The 19,444-nt window shown below is 31.1% G+C and overlaps 1 protein-coding gene across 4 annotated transcripts in view; it reads left to right on the top strand.

Moving 5' to 3' along the window:
• The window catches only part of LOC130441613 (uncharacterized), a 184,339-nt gene that overhangs the window by 147,999 nt on the left and 16,896 nt on the right, over positions 1-19,444 (top strand). For all 4 annotated transcript variants that reach the window (XM_056775369.1, XM_056775368.1, XM_056775371.1 and 1 more), the window contains 4 exons: positions 14,550-14,667; positions 14,866-15,052; positions 15,289-15,530; positions 17,641-17,896. In XM_056775369.1, the coding sequence (XP_056631347.1) occupies positions 14,550-14,667; positions 14,866-15,052; positions 15,289-15,530; positions 17,641-17,896 (803 nt within the window). The remainder of the gene's footprint in view (positions 1-14,549; positions 14,668-14,865; positions 15,053-15,288; positions 15,531-17,640; positions 17,897-19,444) is intronic.

The raw sequence follows: 19,444 nt of genomic DNA, 5'->3' as shown, positions 1-19,444 counted from the left end.
CAAGGGAAAGTAATATAAATGATAATTTAACGTATTAACACAAATACCGTTATAAAAAGAAAAATTCTGTAATACAAATAAATGAAAACACGCGTGCTTTCAAAGCATAACATTACGTTTAAATTCGTATACAAGGTAAATCGAAAAAACATACCTTATCTTGTTTATTTACAATGAAATTTGTATAAAAAACAATCAGATGTATCAAAATATTATACAACGAATTGTTTGTTCGGTTGACTATATCATGTGACTTATAGTGAAAATTTTGGGAAACTATCTTTTTGTGCCAGTTACCTGCTTGATTTCATTAAGAAAAAATAAGCTTTTTACAGAGTAGAAGGCACTACTTCCAGTAGATATACCTTCAAGTTATTGCGAAATACGAAAAAAGATGTTATAGATTCGACTACAATTGGCAAATGATTGTGCACTTTTTGCGTTGTAAAGTATTGAGCCCTCAACTAATTCTGAACGTGGAGTGGGTATGTGAAGGTCGTTCTATGTCTTCATGTAGTATCAGAATACGGAAATTACGTATAAACAATCATTTTGTTAAGAAATATAATGATTTCACAAGGTCACAAGGTTCAAATAACTCTAGTTTATAAGGGAGGAATCGATTTGATGGACCAATTCGTAGGATGGGAAAGATTTCCCTATTTTTTTCTGGGTTATAAATATTTGTATAATCCAAGGATGTTTATTACATAGTTGTTTAGATTCTAGCATAGACTGTTTGCAATTCCATAGGGAATATATTCTGCACAGTCTCCAGGATTAAGGTCTGGAACCACACCTAGCTCATACAACAAGAGATGAGCTTGGTTTGGTGGGGTTAGAACATTTAATTATAAAAATAGAAACCAAATATAAAGTGATTTATAAAAATAATTGATGTCATCATCCTAATCCTGATTTGATGGGTAGAAAGTGATCAGAAACAACTTCAATTGCTTGACCATAACATTTTCAAACAAAAATACTGGAAAAGCTTTTTGAAAAAAGTTAAAAATAGAAAAGTGGATTCAAATAGTTCAGGTACCCTCTTCCTTGGTTTTCATTGCTCTTCAGAACATCGCTTGCCATATTGTAAGACCTTCTAGAGTTTTAACTTTCGTTTTATTTAGCTGAGGTATTTTCTTAGACTAGTCTGAAAAGTTTGTTGCAACTATAGTAGTTTTGAACTATCTTCAGCTATATTACTGGAGCTGTACGTTTTTCTCTCTCTCCTACAGCTCAATCCGCAAGCTATGAACCTCCACTGCAAGTTCCGTTTGGCTTTCTTCAGGTTTATCTATTTGGTCACCAGCTTAAATGTCTTGAAACGTTCCAGAATCAACTTAGAAAGCATTAACGCTTTTCAAGTTTGCCATAACATAGAAACTTGTACGATTCTTGTGGTAAACTTTTTGGTTAGTTAAATAATCTCTTTTGGTATTAAATCTATTAAAATTCTGGACATATCGTCGGTCATTTATTTGAAATCTCGATTCAAAATTTTCACGGCGACAGTTGTTTGTAGTTGAGAATGTTACAGGAAGTATAAAAATTACATTAAAGTTACTTGTCGTGATTAATCAGCTATTCAAAAGACTACTACTTGAATGGTGAATAGAAGCTAGTTGTTTCTACAAATACAAGCTATGACGTTTCTCAATAATACACTAAAAAAACGTGAATCTTAGAAAAAATAAATTTTTGTTCGAAAGAAACATTAATACAGAGGGTAGGAATGTTAAAATTCATTAATCTTCGTAATTTGTATCCATATCCTTATCCGAAAATCCTTCCATAACACGAATTAGTTTCCAAATTATAATGAAATTTTTCTCTAAAAAAGTCTTTTATTAGTTAGACATTTTTTGAATTTACAAGAGGCACTTTTGAGATTTTGGTTGAAATTCGGATAAATCACAACAGTTATCAACCACCAAGACAAGAGCTTCTACAAAGCGAAAATGTTCACCTCTCGAAATATAACTATGACTGACACACAGATGGCTCTGCCATCGTCAAAACTATATGACGTTTATGAAATACAAACTGTCAAAAAACTATGAGCGAAATTCCATGATTAGTCGATCAGTCAAAAAAAGTGGCAGACATTGAACAATTTCGCTTATTAATGAAAAAAATACGGTACAAGCTTAGCAATGGCTTCAAAAGTATCATCAGGACTCTGCTTCATCGAGAAGAACCTGAATTCAAACATGGTGAACGTACTGGTCGATCAATTGAGGTGGTTACTCCAGGAAATATCAAAAAAATAATGAATCAGATTTTTTGCTTTGATTATGTGGCAATGGATGAAATATGGATTCATCACTTCACTCCAATTATCATCTGAGGGGACTGCAACCGGTGAACCACGTCCAAAGGCACAATCAAGTCACAGGCACAGCTGGGAAGGTTTAGGCTTCAGTATTTTGGGATGCACGCGAAATATTAATCATGGAATATCTCCAAAAGGGAGAGACAGACAGTTTGAATGGAAAAATCAAGCAAAAACGGCCTCTTACGTCGAATAAAAACCACTGTTTCACCAAGACATTGCAACGATGGTTGAATTGAATGAATTACGCTTCCTTATCTACTGTATAGTCCAGATCTGACCTCTAGTGCTCGCCGGTAACAAATTCAGCTCAAATGAAGAAGCAATTGCAGAAACTGAAGACTATTTTGAAGCAAAAGACATGACATCGAGAAGTTAGAGAAGCGTTGGAATGGTTGTTCTGCTTTGATAAATAAATCCAATTTTTAAAAAAAAATGTGTTTTTTTAAGTTACACGACATTTTACATCCTTCAAGAAATCGCTCGTCGTAGTAAATTTTCAGTTGGAAGACTGGGCAATCCCATGTCGTAAAACTAATAGATCCGATCGATTTGACGTCCATTAAGTTCTTCTATTGTCACTGAATGGATAATAATTGGTATAGAAGGTTTCTATTATGTAATAACAAAACTTTTAAATTATTTTTTTATAAACAATCGTTCTTATAAAGAAAATACTTGATATGCAAGACCTGTATTAGATAGTAGATATAAGAAAACACGGCATTTCTTTCTATTTTCAAGTTATAACTAATTTATACATAGGTTATTAACAATATTAACCTCCAATTATTAAATAATCAAGTAAGATATTTGCGTGCATCGAGTATCAATAATTCAAACTCGAGAAAACGAGATACATGACTTACTTAACCTAGAATTCTCATGCAGGGATGGTAAGTAAATATTTAATGACAGCTATGCGGAAGCCTCCAAGGGTCGTAGGTCATCCACACCTGTAACCGATTGACCAGATCCATCTTAAACGTGGGGGAAATCGAGGCATTTAATTTTTTCGCTTCACTTCGTATTTCTCATTATATAATTGAATAAAAAAAAATGTCACTTCTTCTTGGTTACCACTAATGTATTGTTAACATTACAGAAGCCTATGTAAATTAGTAAAGGTCGCGGAAGGTTCGTAAACCGTGAGAAAACTACTAAACGTGCTTGAATATTTGATTATTGCAATTTAACGAACTTAAACATTGATAAACTACAAAATAAACTATTAGAATTGGGAAAAAATTATTTCATAATTTCTTTTCGAATTTAAACAGACTCTGGGGTGATTTGGAGAAGTAAAAAAGCGAGATTCTGATAGAAAAACCCATCATGAAACGACTAGACAACGACTAACGTCTCAACGACATTAAATATATAAAGAAAACATGAATTTCAAGCTTTTTAAGAACTAGATACTACTAAATCTCAAGAAAGAAGTACCACAAACATAAAATTGAAAGATGACACACACAAAGAAACGCGCGCAAAACAAAACCCGGTTCTGTTAAGTATCCACCCTTGGTTAAATCCACGGATGGATGCATAGCAAGACATTCATCCACCCCTTGTTGATCCGATAGATCCTAATCTTGTTCTATGATATCTTTTAGTCTTGTTTAATATAATATCCGCTATGAGTACAAAATGAAGATAATACAGATCCTATTCTTATTATTTTCTTCGATTCTAAGGTTCCAGTAGGGGTTCCTAATTATTCTCAGGTCTTAAATGTTAATTTCTGTTTCTCAAAATATCATTTCGATCTACGTCTCCGAATATTTGTATCGGGATTTACACTGAGTAAAATTTTTGCTACGTACAGCATTTATAAACTCGAGATATTTGGCTCTAACTTTATTTGTAAATTTTCTTAATTAAATTTAAAGAAAAGCTACAAATTGTACTTATTATCAAATAAGAAGTTATAGGGAACTAGTTGAGAAAAAACTGAAACATGTATTGTAGTTAAAAGTTACCAAAGACTTTCCTCGCACTCAATCCAGAAACAAATAATATATTACATTATTCTGAACGAAAAAATAAACCCAATTAATGTATAATGTATATTCTAATCACGAAATTTCAATTTTACAGCAACTTAAACATTATTATCAGTTATTAGTATTAATTAAAAAGAACTTTCCTTCCTACTATGTCACAATTCATTGTTTTTGACGTTTGAATGTTATTATAATTAATATTTTCTCTTGTAAACCCTCATACGTGAACACATTTCAATTATATCACCTTCGGGCACTCGCACACATATGATTAGAAAATTACACTATTAAACGTCAATAAAACATAGATAACAGTTAACAAAACATTCACACAAACACGTAAATTCAATAAAAACAATTCGTCAAGTACAGGGTGTTGCTATAAATAATAATTTTAAAGATATTTACGTCATTTATATCACCATTAATCTATTATTGGGACTAAGGTAGCTCCATCTATAAATAAATAAACGTATAGACAGAAATAAACGGTACTGAAACGGAAACAAAGATGTCTCTGTGTGCTCGCTGTCATACCCAAGCTTAGTATTAATTTCGCTCAAACAAATTCTGCCGATTTCATGGTACAAGTCTGCGATCAATTCACATCACGATTTAATGAACGTTTTCCGAGTAATTTTGAAGGTTATTGGAAAGTTCCAACGAAAAGGAAAATCTGGACATTCCAGGATAATTAACGACAACAATAACCATGAACTTATTTTTAAAAAAATCTTCATCAATCCTATCAATTCCCGTTAACCATTGGAGGTGTACCTGGATCAGTTTGGGAATCATTTTTTACATATTTCAATGTAGATTTTACCAATAGTTAACTAAATGATACACATAGATTCCTAATACAATTTCAATATTGATTTTTGACATTTAACTGTTTATATCTTGTTTTCAAAACTTACTATCTTTAAACAGTCACCAGAAATCTTCTTCTTCTTTTGCTAACAATTAATTGACGTTTACGATCACTTCTGACCATTTTATTCTGTCTCTGATGCTATAAATGTCTGTTATTATGACGCCATTACATCCTCTATATTTTTTCTATAAAGGTATCTCTAGATTTCTTCTTTGGCTCCTCTTAAACTCTCAAAATTATTCGGTAGATCTCAAATGCATCCCATCTGTTCATGGTGTTAACTTTCATGTATTATTCTGAGTTTAAGGTGAAAATCAGAGTTCGTAAATACGTTTTCATGAATGAGCTTCTTGTTTTCTCTATCCTGCACTTGACTTCTACGTCTGATGACCAGTTTAAACATAACCCAGTTCCCAGATAGTTAAATTCCGATACGCGCTCAATCCCTTCGCGATTATACTATCTTTTATGTTTTTTATGTTGATATTGATTTCCATGAGCCGATTTTGTATTCCAACTACGTCCAAGAGGACTTAGAGGTTATTATGTTGTTTTTACAATCGACAAATAAACAAAATTATAATATATTTTTAAGTAGTTACATCCTGTATAGCTTCTAGTTATCAGGAACTCAGTGCAAGTGTCTATACATAAACTATCCAATTTACGCCGTTTATACAGCCATCGGGCCGTTATCGAAAGAACGTGTGGTCTTTGAATGGTGACAGTAAAAGAGAAAATATTGTTGTTGAATTATGCATTAACCTCTCCAAACTATAACTAATTCTTCTTGCCTGACAGCAACTTTTGAGATATTGAGGAAAATACTTCTGGTTTGACAATTAACTTGATGGAACGTACTTTAAAAAGACAAATTGAATATAATTGAACTGTCATTTTTATACATTGCAAATAAAATTAATAATTAAGGATTCATTTGTCATTTTTTATGAGGAAAATACATTTTTTCGGATTAATTTTATGCGTTTTTGTAATTATTACATTGTTCAGTTTTTTTTTCACCTCGAAAGTTGTTTTAAAAACAAATAAACCACCAGTTATGAACTGATTTTATAATGTATTGAAGGAAAAATTACAAAATGTCCATACAAAAACAGTTAAAGACATTTTCTTAAAGAAAACTTCTGTTAGATGTTTTCCTATCATATTCAATCGAAGGAAATTCTCTCGAACAGTAATCGACTATCATTTCTGTGTTCTTGGTATCTTTTTCTAATATCTCGATGAAATCTCTCACTTTCTCTTCGTTTACGTCAAATTTTCCGAGAAATCCAAATGGGAATGTGAAAGGTGAATTTTCACGCTGATAAGACAATATTTTCATCACATTTCAACATAGTTTTGATCTTTATTATTTCCTGTACAACTTTATCCATTAAACTCTTCTTCTGTGGCACTACAAAGATGATTCTAAAGAAGAATATTCTAAAAAACTATTTAAAACAATTTCCTTCTTTTTGCAAAATTTATCATAAATTCAAATTTGATGGAAATTGGTAGTAAAACTTTTCACAAACAGTAATTCCTCTAGATTTGCATAGTCTTCCTTTCAAGTGCCATTATATAAAAAAACAGCTTTAAGACTCATCAACTTGATCAATAATTCCTTGGCAGTACACCTTCACGACTTTTCTTTCTTTAACCTAGACCCCAGTAGTTCAGAAAGGTCTTTTGGAAATTCAAAATCTGGTCTGGTTTGTGAAAATAGTTGTGATTGGTTTTGACCTGAGATTGATTGTTCTAAATCACTATCCATAGCATAGAGTGAGCTGTGAGCTCAAAAGCTTCAAGTACTTTCTTTCATTCCATTGTAATCGTGACCAAGATCTCGTCATCAATGATTACTGGTTCATTGCAGAGCAGAAAATAATAATCCAAGTGAAGAAATAAGTCATTAACGAGATTATTATCCATCTAAGGTGATCTAAATTTGGGAGAAAGATTTTTCCATTTGTTAGAAGTACGTACTGATGAAATTAAACCTCATGCATACATTTTTCCCTGCTCCCCTTTCCACCAGATTTATTTTTATGGTGATTTTTTATTCAAATTAAATCTACTTCGACAAAGATTTTAATAAAAAAATTAACGTCTCGAAATGACTAGAAATCCTCATATATACGAAAAACGTGGCTTACTCTAGTCGAACCGTCCTTATTTGGAATATTCTCATTGACCGATCATAGCCTTAAGTAGGCTAATATGTCTGTTGTCAGATCGACAATACCAAAGCTAAGATAATTTCTCGAATTGGGTATCATCGTGCGGCACGCCCCTCAAATCGTGATATTATTGTTAACTTGTTAGAAACGGCCGCGCCGCTTCAGCTTGACGCTTTCGCGAACTTACTTTCGATGCCAAATTTACAGAATGTCGCTAAATGATATGAATGAAATAACAAGATTTCATTGCGGACGTACTGTATTAACTTCTCGGTTACTTTGTACATAGTCTACCGATGAAAATGTCTAAAGCATGTCGCATTGTTGTTTTAACAGGGTGGGATCCAAATTTAAAGACAAAACTGCTTCTTTCAACATATGTCTATCAAATTTGTATCATGTAGTTTATGGTTTACAGCCATTGATAGTTGACCACCAATCTTTCAATCATTCCTGAACGTACTGCAACCCCCTACACCTCTACGATCTGCATTTGCCATACTAAAGATTTGCTTTAACAGATTAGTTACCACAAACCAAATTTTGGGAAAAATCCACGATAACCAACACCAAGATGTTGTAGTTGATCCTGAATATGTTATTAGTACTAAAAAATGTCACTTTTTATCTTAAAATACAGCTTTAAAATACTAAAGATTCAATATTGATACTGGACGATCTGCATTTGCCTTACTAAAGATTAACTTTAATAAATTAGTGACCGCAAACCAAATTTTGGGGAGAATCTACGATAAACAACACCAAGATGTTGTAGTTGATCCTGAATGTATTATTAGTACTGAAAAATGTCACTATTTATCTTAAAAGACAGCTCAAAGATACTAAAGATTCAATATTGATAATGGACGATCTGCATTTGCCTTACTAAAGATTTGCTTTAACAGATTAGTTACAAAAAACCAAATCTTGGGAAAAAAACCACGATAACCAACACCAAGATGTTGTAGTTGATCCTGAATGTATTATTAGTACTGAAAAATGTCACTTTTTATCTTAAAATACAGCTTTAAAATACTAAAGATTAAATATTGATACTGGACGATCTGCATTTGCCTTACTAAAGATTAACTTTAATAAATTAGTGACCGCAAACCAAATTTTGGGGAGAATCTACGATAAACAACACCAAGATGTTGTAGTTGATCCTGAATGTGTTATTAGTACTGAAAAATGTCACTTTTTATCTTAAAAGACAGCTCAAAGATACTAAAGATTCAATATTGATAATGGACGATCGGCATTTGCCTTACTAAAGATTTGCTTTAACAGATTAGTTACAAAAAACCAAATCTTGGGAAAAAACCACGATAACCAACACCAAGATGTTGTAGTTGATCCTGAATGTGTTATTAGTACTAAAAAATGTCACTTTTTATCTTAAAATACAGCTTTAAAATACTAAAGATTCAATATTGATACTGGACGATCTGCATTTGCCTTACTAAAGATTAACTTTAATAAATTAGTGACCGCAAACCAAATTTTGGGGAGAATCTACGATAAACAACACCAAGATGTTGTAGTTGATCCTGAATGTATTATTAGTACTGAAAAATGTCACTTTTTATCTTAAAAGACAGCTCAAAGATACTAAAGATTCAATATTGATAATGGACGATCTGCATTTGCCTTACTAAAGATTTGCTTTAACAGATTAGTTACAAAAAACCAAATCTTGGGAAAAAAACCACGATAACCAACACCAAGATGTTGTAGTTGATCCTGAATGTATTATTAGTACTGAAAAATGTCACTTTTTATCTTAAAATACAGCTTTAAAATACTAAAGATTAAATATTGATACTGGACGATCTGCATTTGCCTTACTAAAGATTAACTTTAATAAATTAGTGACCGCAAACCAAATTTTGGGGAGAATCTACGATAAACAACACCAAGATGTTGTAGTTGATCCTGAATGTGTTATTAGTACTGAAAAATGTCACTTTTTATCTTAAAAGACAGCTCAAAGATACTAAAGATTCAATATTGATAATGGACGATCTGCATTTGCCTTACTTAAGATTTGCTTTAACATATTAGTTACAAAAAACCAAATCTTGGGAAAAAACCACGATAACCAACACCAAGATGTTGTAGTTGATCCTGAATGTATTATTAGTACTGAAAAATGTCACTTTTTATCTTAAAATACAGCTTTAAAATACTAAAGATTAAATATTGATACTGGACGATCTGCATTTGCCTTACTAAAGATTAACTTTAATAAATTAGTGACCGCAAACCAAATTTTGGGGAGAATCTACGATAAACAACACCAAGATGTTGTAGTTGATCCTGAATGTGTTATTAGTACTGAAAAATGTCACTATTTATCTTAAAAGACAGCTCAAAGATACTAAAGATTCAATATTGATAATGGACGATCTGCATTTGCCTTACTAAAGATTTGCTTTAACAGATTAGTTACAAAAAACCAAATCTTGGGAAAAAACCACGATAACCAACACCAAGATGTTGTAGTTGATCCTGAATGTATTATTAGTACTGAAAAATGTCACTTTTTATCTTAAAATACAGCTTTAAAATACTAAAGATTAAATATTGATACTGGACGATCTGCATTTGCCTTACTAAAGATTAACTTTAATAAATTAGTGACCGCAAACCAAATTTTGGGGAGAATCTACGATAAACAACACCAAGATGTTGTAGTTGATCCTGAATGTGTTATTAGTACTGAAAAATGTCACTATTTATCTTAAAAGACAGCTCAAAGATACTAAAGATTCAATATTGATAATGGACGATCGGCATTTGCCTTACTAAAGATTTGCTTTAACAGATTAGTTACAAAAAACCAAATCTTGGGAAAAAAACCACGATAACCAACACCAAGATGTTGTAGTTGATCCTGAATGTATTATTAGTACTGAAAAATGTCACTTTTTATCTTAAAATACAGCTTTAAAATACTAAAGATTAAATATTGATACTGGACGATCTGCATTTGCCTTACTAAAGATTAACTTTAATAAATTAGTGACCGCAAACCAAATTTTGGGGAGAATCTACGATAAACAACACCAAGATGTTGTAGTTGATCCTGAATGTGTTATTAGTACTGAAAAATGTCACTTTTTATCTTAAAAGACAGCTCAAAGATACTAAAGATTCAATATTGATAATGGACGATCTGCATTTGCCTTACTTAAGATTTGCTTTAACATATTAGTTACAAAAAACCAAATCTTGGGAAAAAACCACGATAACCAACACCAAGATGTTGTAGTTGATCCTGAATGTATTATTAGTACTGAAAAATGTCACTTTTTATCTTAAAATACAGCTTTAAAATACTAAAGATTAAATATTGATACTGGACGATCTGCATTTGCCTTACTAAAGATTAACTTTAATAAATTAGTGACCGCAAACCAAATTTTGGGGAGAATCTACGATAAACAACACCAAGATGTTGTAGTTGATCCTGAATGTGTTATTAGTACTGAAAAATGTCACTATTTATCTTAAAAGACAGCTCAAAGATACTAAAGATTCAATATTGATAATGGACGATCTGCATTTGCCTTACTAAAGATTTGCTTTAACAGATTAGTTACACAAAACCAAATCTTGGGAAAAAACCACGATAACCAACACCAAGATGTTGTAGTTGATCCTGAATGTATTATTAGTACTGAAAAATGTCACTTTTTATCTTAAAATACAGCTTTAAAATACTAAAGATTAAATATTGATACTGGACGATCTGCATTTGCCTTACTAAAGATTAACTTTAATAAATTAGTGACCGCAAACCAAATTTTGGGGAGAATCTACGATAAACAACACCAAGATGTTGTAGTTGATCCTGAATGTGTTATTAGTACTGAAAAATGTCACTATTTATCTTAAAAGACAGCTCAAAGATACTAAAGATTCAATATTGATAATGGACGATCTGCATTTGCCTTACTAAAGATTTGCTTTAACAGATTAGTTACACAAAACCAAATCTTGGGAAAAAACCACGATAACCAACACCAAGATGTTGTAGTTGATCCTGAATGTATTATTAGTACTGAAAAATGTCACTTTTTATCTTAAAAGACAGCTCAAAGATACTAAAGATTCAATATTGATACTGGACGATCTGCATTTGCCTTACTAAAGATTAACTTTAATAAATTAGTGACCGCAAACCAAATTTTGGGGAGAATCTACGATAAACAACACCAAGATGTTGTAGTTGATCCTGAATGTATTATTAGTACTGAAAAATGTCACTTTTTATCTTAAAAGACAGCTCAAAGATACTAAAGATTCAATATTGATAATGGACGATCTGCATTTGCCTTACTAAAGATTTGCTTTAACAGATTAGTTACAAAAAACCAAATCTTGGGAGAAATCCACGATAACCAACACCAAGATGTTGTAGTTGATTCTGAATGTAATATTGAACTTAATTAGTCACTTTTTTATCTTAAAGACAACTTAAATATACTAAAGAAGCAATATTGATACTGGATCATGGAAAATGGATGATTTATGTAATCAAATTTCAGCACGTGGCTTATCCTGTTAATACCTATAGCTAAGAAGACAGCACACGTCAAATAGATAAGCTATGATAATAAAAATGAACATTTATTGAAAATTATTTACCGAAGATGATGAGTTCTGTAGGTGCTGGCCCCCTGGTTTTTGTTTTGGGGCTTCAAATGGTTACCGCAGACCAAGGATATAAATTAAAATAAAATCATGAATTTTTATAACCTTTTCTTTTCATATCACGAAAGGAAAATTTCATTAATTACTAAGAAATTATGCATTTTGCTAATTTTAAATTTATTTATGGTTAAATCGGTCTCTAATGCCAAAAAGTTTTACTTTAACTTGAAGCTAATACTTTCACTATACTTTTTAATGAAAAAATTCTCTTGATCTCAATATATATTAAAATATCCTTTCAAGTTACATTTTTTTCTTGTGAAATGCCATTTTATATAAAATAATGTGATAGTTAAGTCCGTTTTCTGCGAAACGTCAGGTGAAAAAATTGTATACGATCATCTCTCGTCGATTAACCTATTTAACAAAGGTAATTAAGATCAACAAAAGTTGTAATTAGTTGTAACAACATGAATTAGGCCGGTTATTATAATTTTATAAACATTTTTGTGACTTTAATTTGATGCTACGGGAATGAAAAACGTTAATTCTTTCGAAAAATAGCCCATAAAGGTGTTTTACCATTGATTCACTCAACTATTAAAACACGAGAAGCTTAGATGGTCAAAATGGTGAAAATCAAACATCAAAATTATCCGTTACCATGACTTTACATGCAGATGGAACGGTCTTTACCTTCTTTGAATTTATTTAATGTTTATTTACCATGACACATGTTATAATTCATCTACTGTCTAATAGATGGCGTCAGTTACCCCAGTACTTCCAATAAACGTTATAAAATGTAAAAGTTTACGTTGGAAGATTATGTTGAAATTTCTGGACATAATAAAACACCTCAAACGTTTAAAAGATATGTAGTTTTTGTTTCTAATGGTTTATTTTAATTAAAAAGATATTTGGAAACTCAATACCGAAGTTTTAATATTTGACATCCGATAAATATTATTTTGGATTCATTTTACTTTAGTTTCCACGAAATTTAATCAGTTTTTTTGACAACGAAACAAATATTTTATATTAACAGCACGCAATGAAGATTTTTCATGTGTGTCAAAATTTTTGTCAGTTTTATCTGTTAATTTAAATATTCTCAGTTTTTTTCATCAATATTGAAGTACTGATATATTCGAGGTAGCTTATCTAGATGCTTCGACAAACGACAATAACGAAGCGGACTAATAATTTTCATAAAGCATGCGCAAACAAATACCAGGTGTAACTATCAAATAACAAAAAACTTGTTTCTTTTAATAAGTCGCAAGGTTTTTTCGATATATTCATCCATTTTAGACGTGAAAGGGCGACCTGAACGTGAAGTATCTTCAACAACGTCTCGACCATCTTGATAACGCTCAAATCATTGAAAAACGATAAAAATTCAATAGCATTAATCAATTATGAGTTACAGATGCAAGTTTTCGAATTTTCGTTTGAAATTTCACAACAATACGTTGCCTCTATACAAACTAACGCAACGGCTATACTGGTTTGTCTACAGACACGGCAGGTATCGTAATCGAAAGAATAGTTAAACAACTGACAGTTGTCTATCGTTTGTGCTTACAGTATTTCGATTTGTATTACTGTTTAATAACATAAAATATGGTATTATTTTGTCAGAATAAGGCAATTTCACAACCTCAGATCTCGGTCTATTCATAATACAAAGTATTAACTTTCTCTACACCCGCAATAAGCTAATTTGTACTTTATTCGGTCCATTAGATAAACAAACTTAGAAAATAACGTTTTGAACATTATAAACGATTCTTTTTATAATTTTTAATATTTATTTCACGATAGGCAGATGCTGTGAATAATTGATTTTAATTATAGATAGAAATTTATTTTCAGAACATCTGCATGCTAAATTAATTCCATCGAATTCTGTTTTGCTAATTGTTGTTTTTAAATTTAAATCTAAATCATCTTATCACTGGTGTTTGATTCCAAAATAGTACATTTAAAAATTGAAAAATAGAATAGAATAGAAATAAAAAATAAAACTTTGAGCACTGAATGTGTTTTTCTCGTCTGAATTTCTAAACTTTATAAAAGACTTTTGTTTCAGACCTTACTACATATTTCTGTAACCACTTCTAAACCATCAAATTTTATACTTACTTCTATAGTAAATATACTAAAATCAAATATTGAATAATTCATATTCGCAGCTAGATAAAGAGCGTTTTCGTTGTGGGATTGTAGTAAAATTAAACACCAAAGTGTTGTATTCCCAAACGATAAATACATGAATATTAGAAAGCTCGGAAATATATTAGAGTTAGTACACCTTAGTGTATAATTTCACCACAAAAGGATTACCTGGTACAACTTTTAGAGATAATATGATTTTTTTTGAGGCTCAAACATTATTTAACTAATCAAAATACCATTTGAATATCGAATATACAATTTATATGTTTCGTTTAGGATTTTTTCATGAATTTATTTGTTTGTTTCAGGAACTACCGATGTCGATGGTAGACCTATAATCTTGTGCTACGCAGAATGTATATCTAGAGCTGGATTGAACAAATATGAAATAGCAAAATTGTTGTTATACTATTTTTCAATTCCACCGTGAGTATTATCGTTTTGTAATAGAAAATTGTTATATCTTTGAAGGTTAATCCTATTGACAGCGCCAGTTACTTTATACGTTTGTGACTATAAACACAAAACGAGCGAAATTAATTGATTTTTCACTTTTGAATAAGAATTAATAAAAAATTTATTTACTTAACATATGATTAATTGAAATTATTTTATTTGTTTCAGAACCGAAATTAAAGAAAAAGGTTTTACTATACTTTTATTAGCAGAAAACGAAAAAAATCACAAAATATTGGAATTGTTAGATAAAACTGTATGCCTTATAGGTAATTCGAATATAAACAAATTCGTTATATGGATTCCAGGTACTAAAGGCATTAAAGAAGTAAAAAAATTGACGAGTCAATGTCAGGTATATCCATAATTTTCATACTTACTAAGAAGTTTATTTTTTTTATTCTCCTCGTATACTGAGTGCAGTTATTCCTATAGATAAAATGATGTTCGATCGAGTGCTCCTCAATCAATCAGATTTAGACCCCAAACAAGTTTTTTCCATCACAATTTAATATATAATTATTCTTGAAGTCACTATTTTCTAACCTAGAAGTTTCTAGGTGTTTAACAAACCGTTATTACTATTTCCAGGCTGTCATATTGACAGAAGAATCATCTATAGATAAATACATAACGAAAGATCAATCTCCAGCAAGTTGCGGTGGTATCTGCACCCATGACCAATTAGAATGGGTGGAGTTTTATAAACAATTAGAACCGTTTTTGATAGATTGTAAAACAGCTGGAAAAAATTTATTGACGACTTTATCTTTACTGCAAAACGACAAAGTGTCTAATCAAGTAACGAGAAGGTTTTTGAATCATCAATATCGGTAAGTTAGGAATGTTTTTATACAACAACCGCGCATCGTCCTTCCGGTAGCCACGCCTTATAAATTAATATAATAAGATGGGTCACGACCTGTTTTTCAACCCAAAGGTGTGTCTAAAAACGTTTCCAACAGTTTTAAACTTAAACTATATCATGATTAATAATATAAATAGATTTGAATTGAATTTATACCATCTGCGAATCATAAATTAATAAACCGAGCATACCTACGAGGGTTTTACCAAAAGTAAGATTCCCAATGAGATACAGCTTCGATGGAAGATCTGTGCTCGACAGATATTGCCGAAAAGACGTCTGATAAAGTGAGTCGTGATTTTTCACGACAATACCTCATACCACGTACAGCCTTGGAAACCACTCACTTAATTGTTGTTGTTTCCTGTTTAAGGTTAATTCAGCTTCAAAAATTGTCGCGTTTCAAGGTCGCGTGAAACTATTTTTACAAGCGGAAAGAACTGTTTTGTTTTTTGTATCAAATAGTATCGTAACTACATATAAATATGAAGCGAAGTTGATTGAACACATTGTATATCAGTAATTATGTTAAATAAACATTTTGTGATAAATTCATCACCAATTAAATGTACAGATAAGACAGTTTGAATAATGAAGTATTGCCAACATTCTAGTATGATTTCAAGGAGTTCCTTATTAGTAACATTGATTTGAAGACAATATCTGTTGATTTATGACGTAAATCATATACGGTTACATTCAAGTGCATACTACGAACACACCTTAATCTTCGTCCTGTATTATGAAACTTAGAAATACCACAGATCTAATGTTAGTTGAGAAAGGTATGAAATTTGTGGAAACAATTCGATCATTTTTCATTTTAAATTGATCTAAAGTAGGATGAGGAGGTTTTCTATCAAGTGATTCAATCTACGATTTTTCTACGTTCTGTTTTCTTTTATCACTAAAAATCGATCGAGTATCCATCGAGTAATGAGAAACCTTCACAATTTTTACTTTAGTTTGATACTTTTTGACTTTTCTTGATATAAATAACAAAAATGTTCAAAAATGGAAACTACAATTTATGTAACTATGTATTAGATTTTGAAGCAGAAAAAAAACAGTGAATGACCACCTGGAAAAACTTCTAATACTACGTAAAATATAAATTAACAAACTATAAGATTAAACAGTAATTTCATACATTATACGAGTCGAGTCATAACCAAGTTTGATATACCCAAAGAGAGAGAAATTAGTTTTGGATTGGAGGAGCTTCATTGGATTTGGCCCTGATATAGTAACTGCTTCTCTGCAGGGCCTAGATTATAGTGATTGGTTAGTGATTGCACCGCTTCAGGCCAGAAAAAGAAAAAAAACGAACGACCAAACGAGATTTGAAGAAAGAATGAGAAAAAGCAGTTTCTTTTGGATTTTAAGGAAAGGTGCCGCTGATTAGCGGCCCGGAAGGTCATTTAGACAACTTGGAATGGAAGTTATGTCAATATTGACATAAATGGTGTTAATGATGGTGAAACGGCTCTTGTTTTGGCAGTACCAGAGAATAGACTGTTCACAAGATGAGTTCACAAGTGTTTACAGCTGATCCATCAATCTAATTCCTTTTAAAAAATCTAGAATGTGGGATGACCTCAATTTCCAAAGATCTTAATCTTCTATTTCATAGGCTTCCAGGTGTAGTACTCTGGAGTTTCTTAGTGTTTAACATTTCAAGAGAATGTAAAGCAAAATCTGCACGTCACATTATCTGGTAGGTTTAGCGTCTTCAGGTGTTTGTTGAGGCGACAGTTCCTCAATAGCACTGGTTATAATTTCCCCTGTTAATTAGAACTTACTGTCTAACTGGAAATGATTTTAGATGGTTCAAAGTATATAAAGAAAACAGTGTGATGCAAAATTCAAGCTCCTCAACGAATTCTTTTGTATTTTTTATTATAGAAAATTATTTTACAAAAACAAATTATATCATCAGCGTTTTCATTGTGAAAGAATGTACTGTCATTGCCACTACTTCCAACAAATATTTAGTCATACAATTGTTTATACCAAATATGCATCATACAACAGACATTTTCTATTTAATTATTATAATCTGATACTTTGTTTAGTCAAATCACGAAAGCTCTAGAATTCGAATTGGTGACCAAATTAAAACGAGAAGGTAGAAAAACTTTGAGTAGTTTAGTAGAAAGAAGTCAGTGGTTATCTGGAAGCAAAGACGTCCAAAGAGGAAGAAAATTTGCTGGGGAATCATTTAACGCCGTGGATAAAGTAATAAAGAAATTGGAACAACTGAAACAGGAGAGAATAGATAAAATGAAGGAACTTGCTAAGTTCAGGACGTTGCAAGATGAAGCTGATGAGGTAAGTTGATACATTATAAGGAACTATGAGTTTTTAAACTAAATAAAACGCATCAAATTGATGTAGTCTAAAGGATATAGTGAATTAAGCTGCAAATTAGTTAGAAGACAAGATCGTTTAACCAGATACTATAAAAGTTTATGTACTTCCTTATTGTGTCCATGTGGATTCGTGTCAGCGTGTTGCATGACATGAAAATAACAAAAAAAAAACTGAAAATGTTTCATGATAGAAATTGTCGTGCTTCCAGTTTGTAAATCAGAAGTTCGTTTATCCATTATTCAAAATTGTAAAATACGAGGGTTGCTATTTAAGTTTCGAGACTGAGAGAAAGATTCGTTGGAAAGAATTTGGTAGCCTCGATGTTTTTATGCCAAATTTGTTCGAGATGATGCTTCATCACCAAAAGTGAAAGTAGCAGCCTTCGTATAAAAGTTATGATACAGGATGTCTTAGTTTCATTAATACTATAACTCATTTTCAATGAACCAGCACGACTTTTCCTTTTTCTTTTAAAGTGAATATCCTTTGTGGCCGTATAAAACTTTCTAAATACATTTTAAGATGTAGATTTGGACTTTTCTTTCTGTCCTTTGTTTCTTATTCTAATTTTTTCAGGTACAACTCTTCTTCTCTTTTCGTTATTAGTGTTTTGTTTGTTAGTTTTTTTAACATCTTCGTGTTGGCATGATTATTTTCTTCTATTTCCGATTGCTTGTAATCATATTTAAATTTTTATACTTCAAATTCATAATCTCCTGTTTCTTTCTTAAACATTTTCATCAATTTCTTCTCTTTTTGCTGATACTTTCTTTAGCATACTTCTTTGTATGTTATTTTGACATTTGACGTGTCTTACATTCGTTTTATGCTCAAAAGATAGATGAAGTCTTCTTTCAAATAGTGTAAGAAGAAGAAAATAACCAATATTCCGCGACATATTTTTATTCTCTCAAACAAAAAAAGTGTAATAGAAAGTCGATGAGGTGAGGTTTGCTGCAAAGTGGTCGGGATTAAGTAAATCGTCTTAATAATAATCAAATAAACACTATATTCATCAAAATCGTGATTGATGGCTATCACAGTAAGAGGATCTCGTTTCAAGTCGACCTTTTTCGCAAGTGAAATAACAGCTAGAGGTGGTTTTGTGCTTTGTGGGTGGCCGTTAAAACAATATAATTATTTCTATAGGAAGTAAAGCAGCAGTTATATTTATATTAATAGCCTAATAAATTATTAACAATCTTGATAATAATCATTAAATGATATTATTGTGAATTTATATCTCATTATTACCCATATTTTAGTACGTAAATTTGTAGATTAGTTGAGGTTATGTTAGATAATTCCAAATTTTGATTGTTTTAAAATAATCACATCAAAAATTGAAAATATAACCTATATTTGAATTAAACGGTGAAATTTCGTTTAAAAATCAGTTGACAATCAGTTTGAAACATTGAATAATCTGAAGAATTATCGATTATACAGGATGTCTCATTCACAATTAGATTGAAATATTAAGGAATCTGTGAAATTTCCAATCTT

This window comes from Diorhabda sublineata, chromosome 3, assembly GCF_026230105.1.
Source record: "Diorhabda sublineata isolate icDioSubl1.1 chromosome 3, icDioSubl1.1, whole genome shotgun sequence".
NCBI lineage: Eukaryota > Metazoa > Arthropoda > Insecta > Coleoptera > Chrysomelidae > Diorhabda > Diorhabda sublineata.
This window is presented reverse-complemented; position numbering and strand designations above follow the sequence as displayed.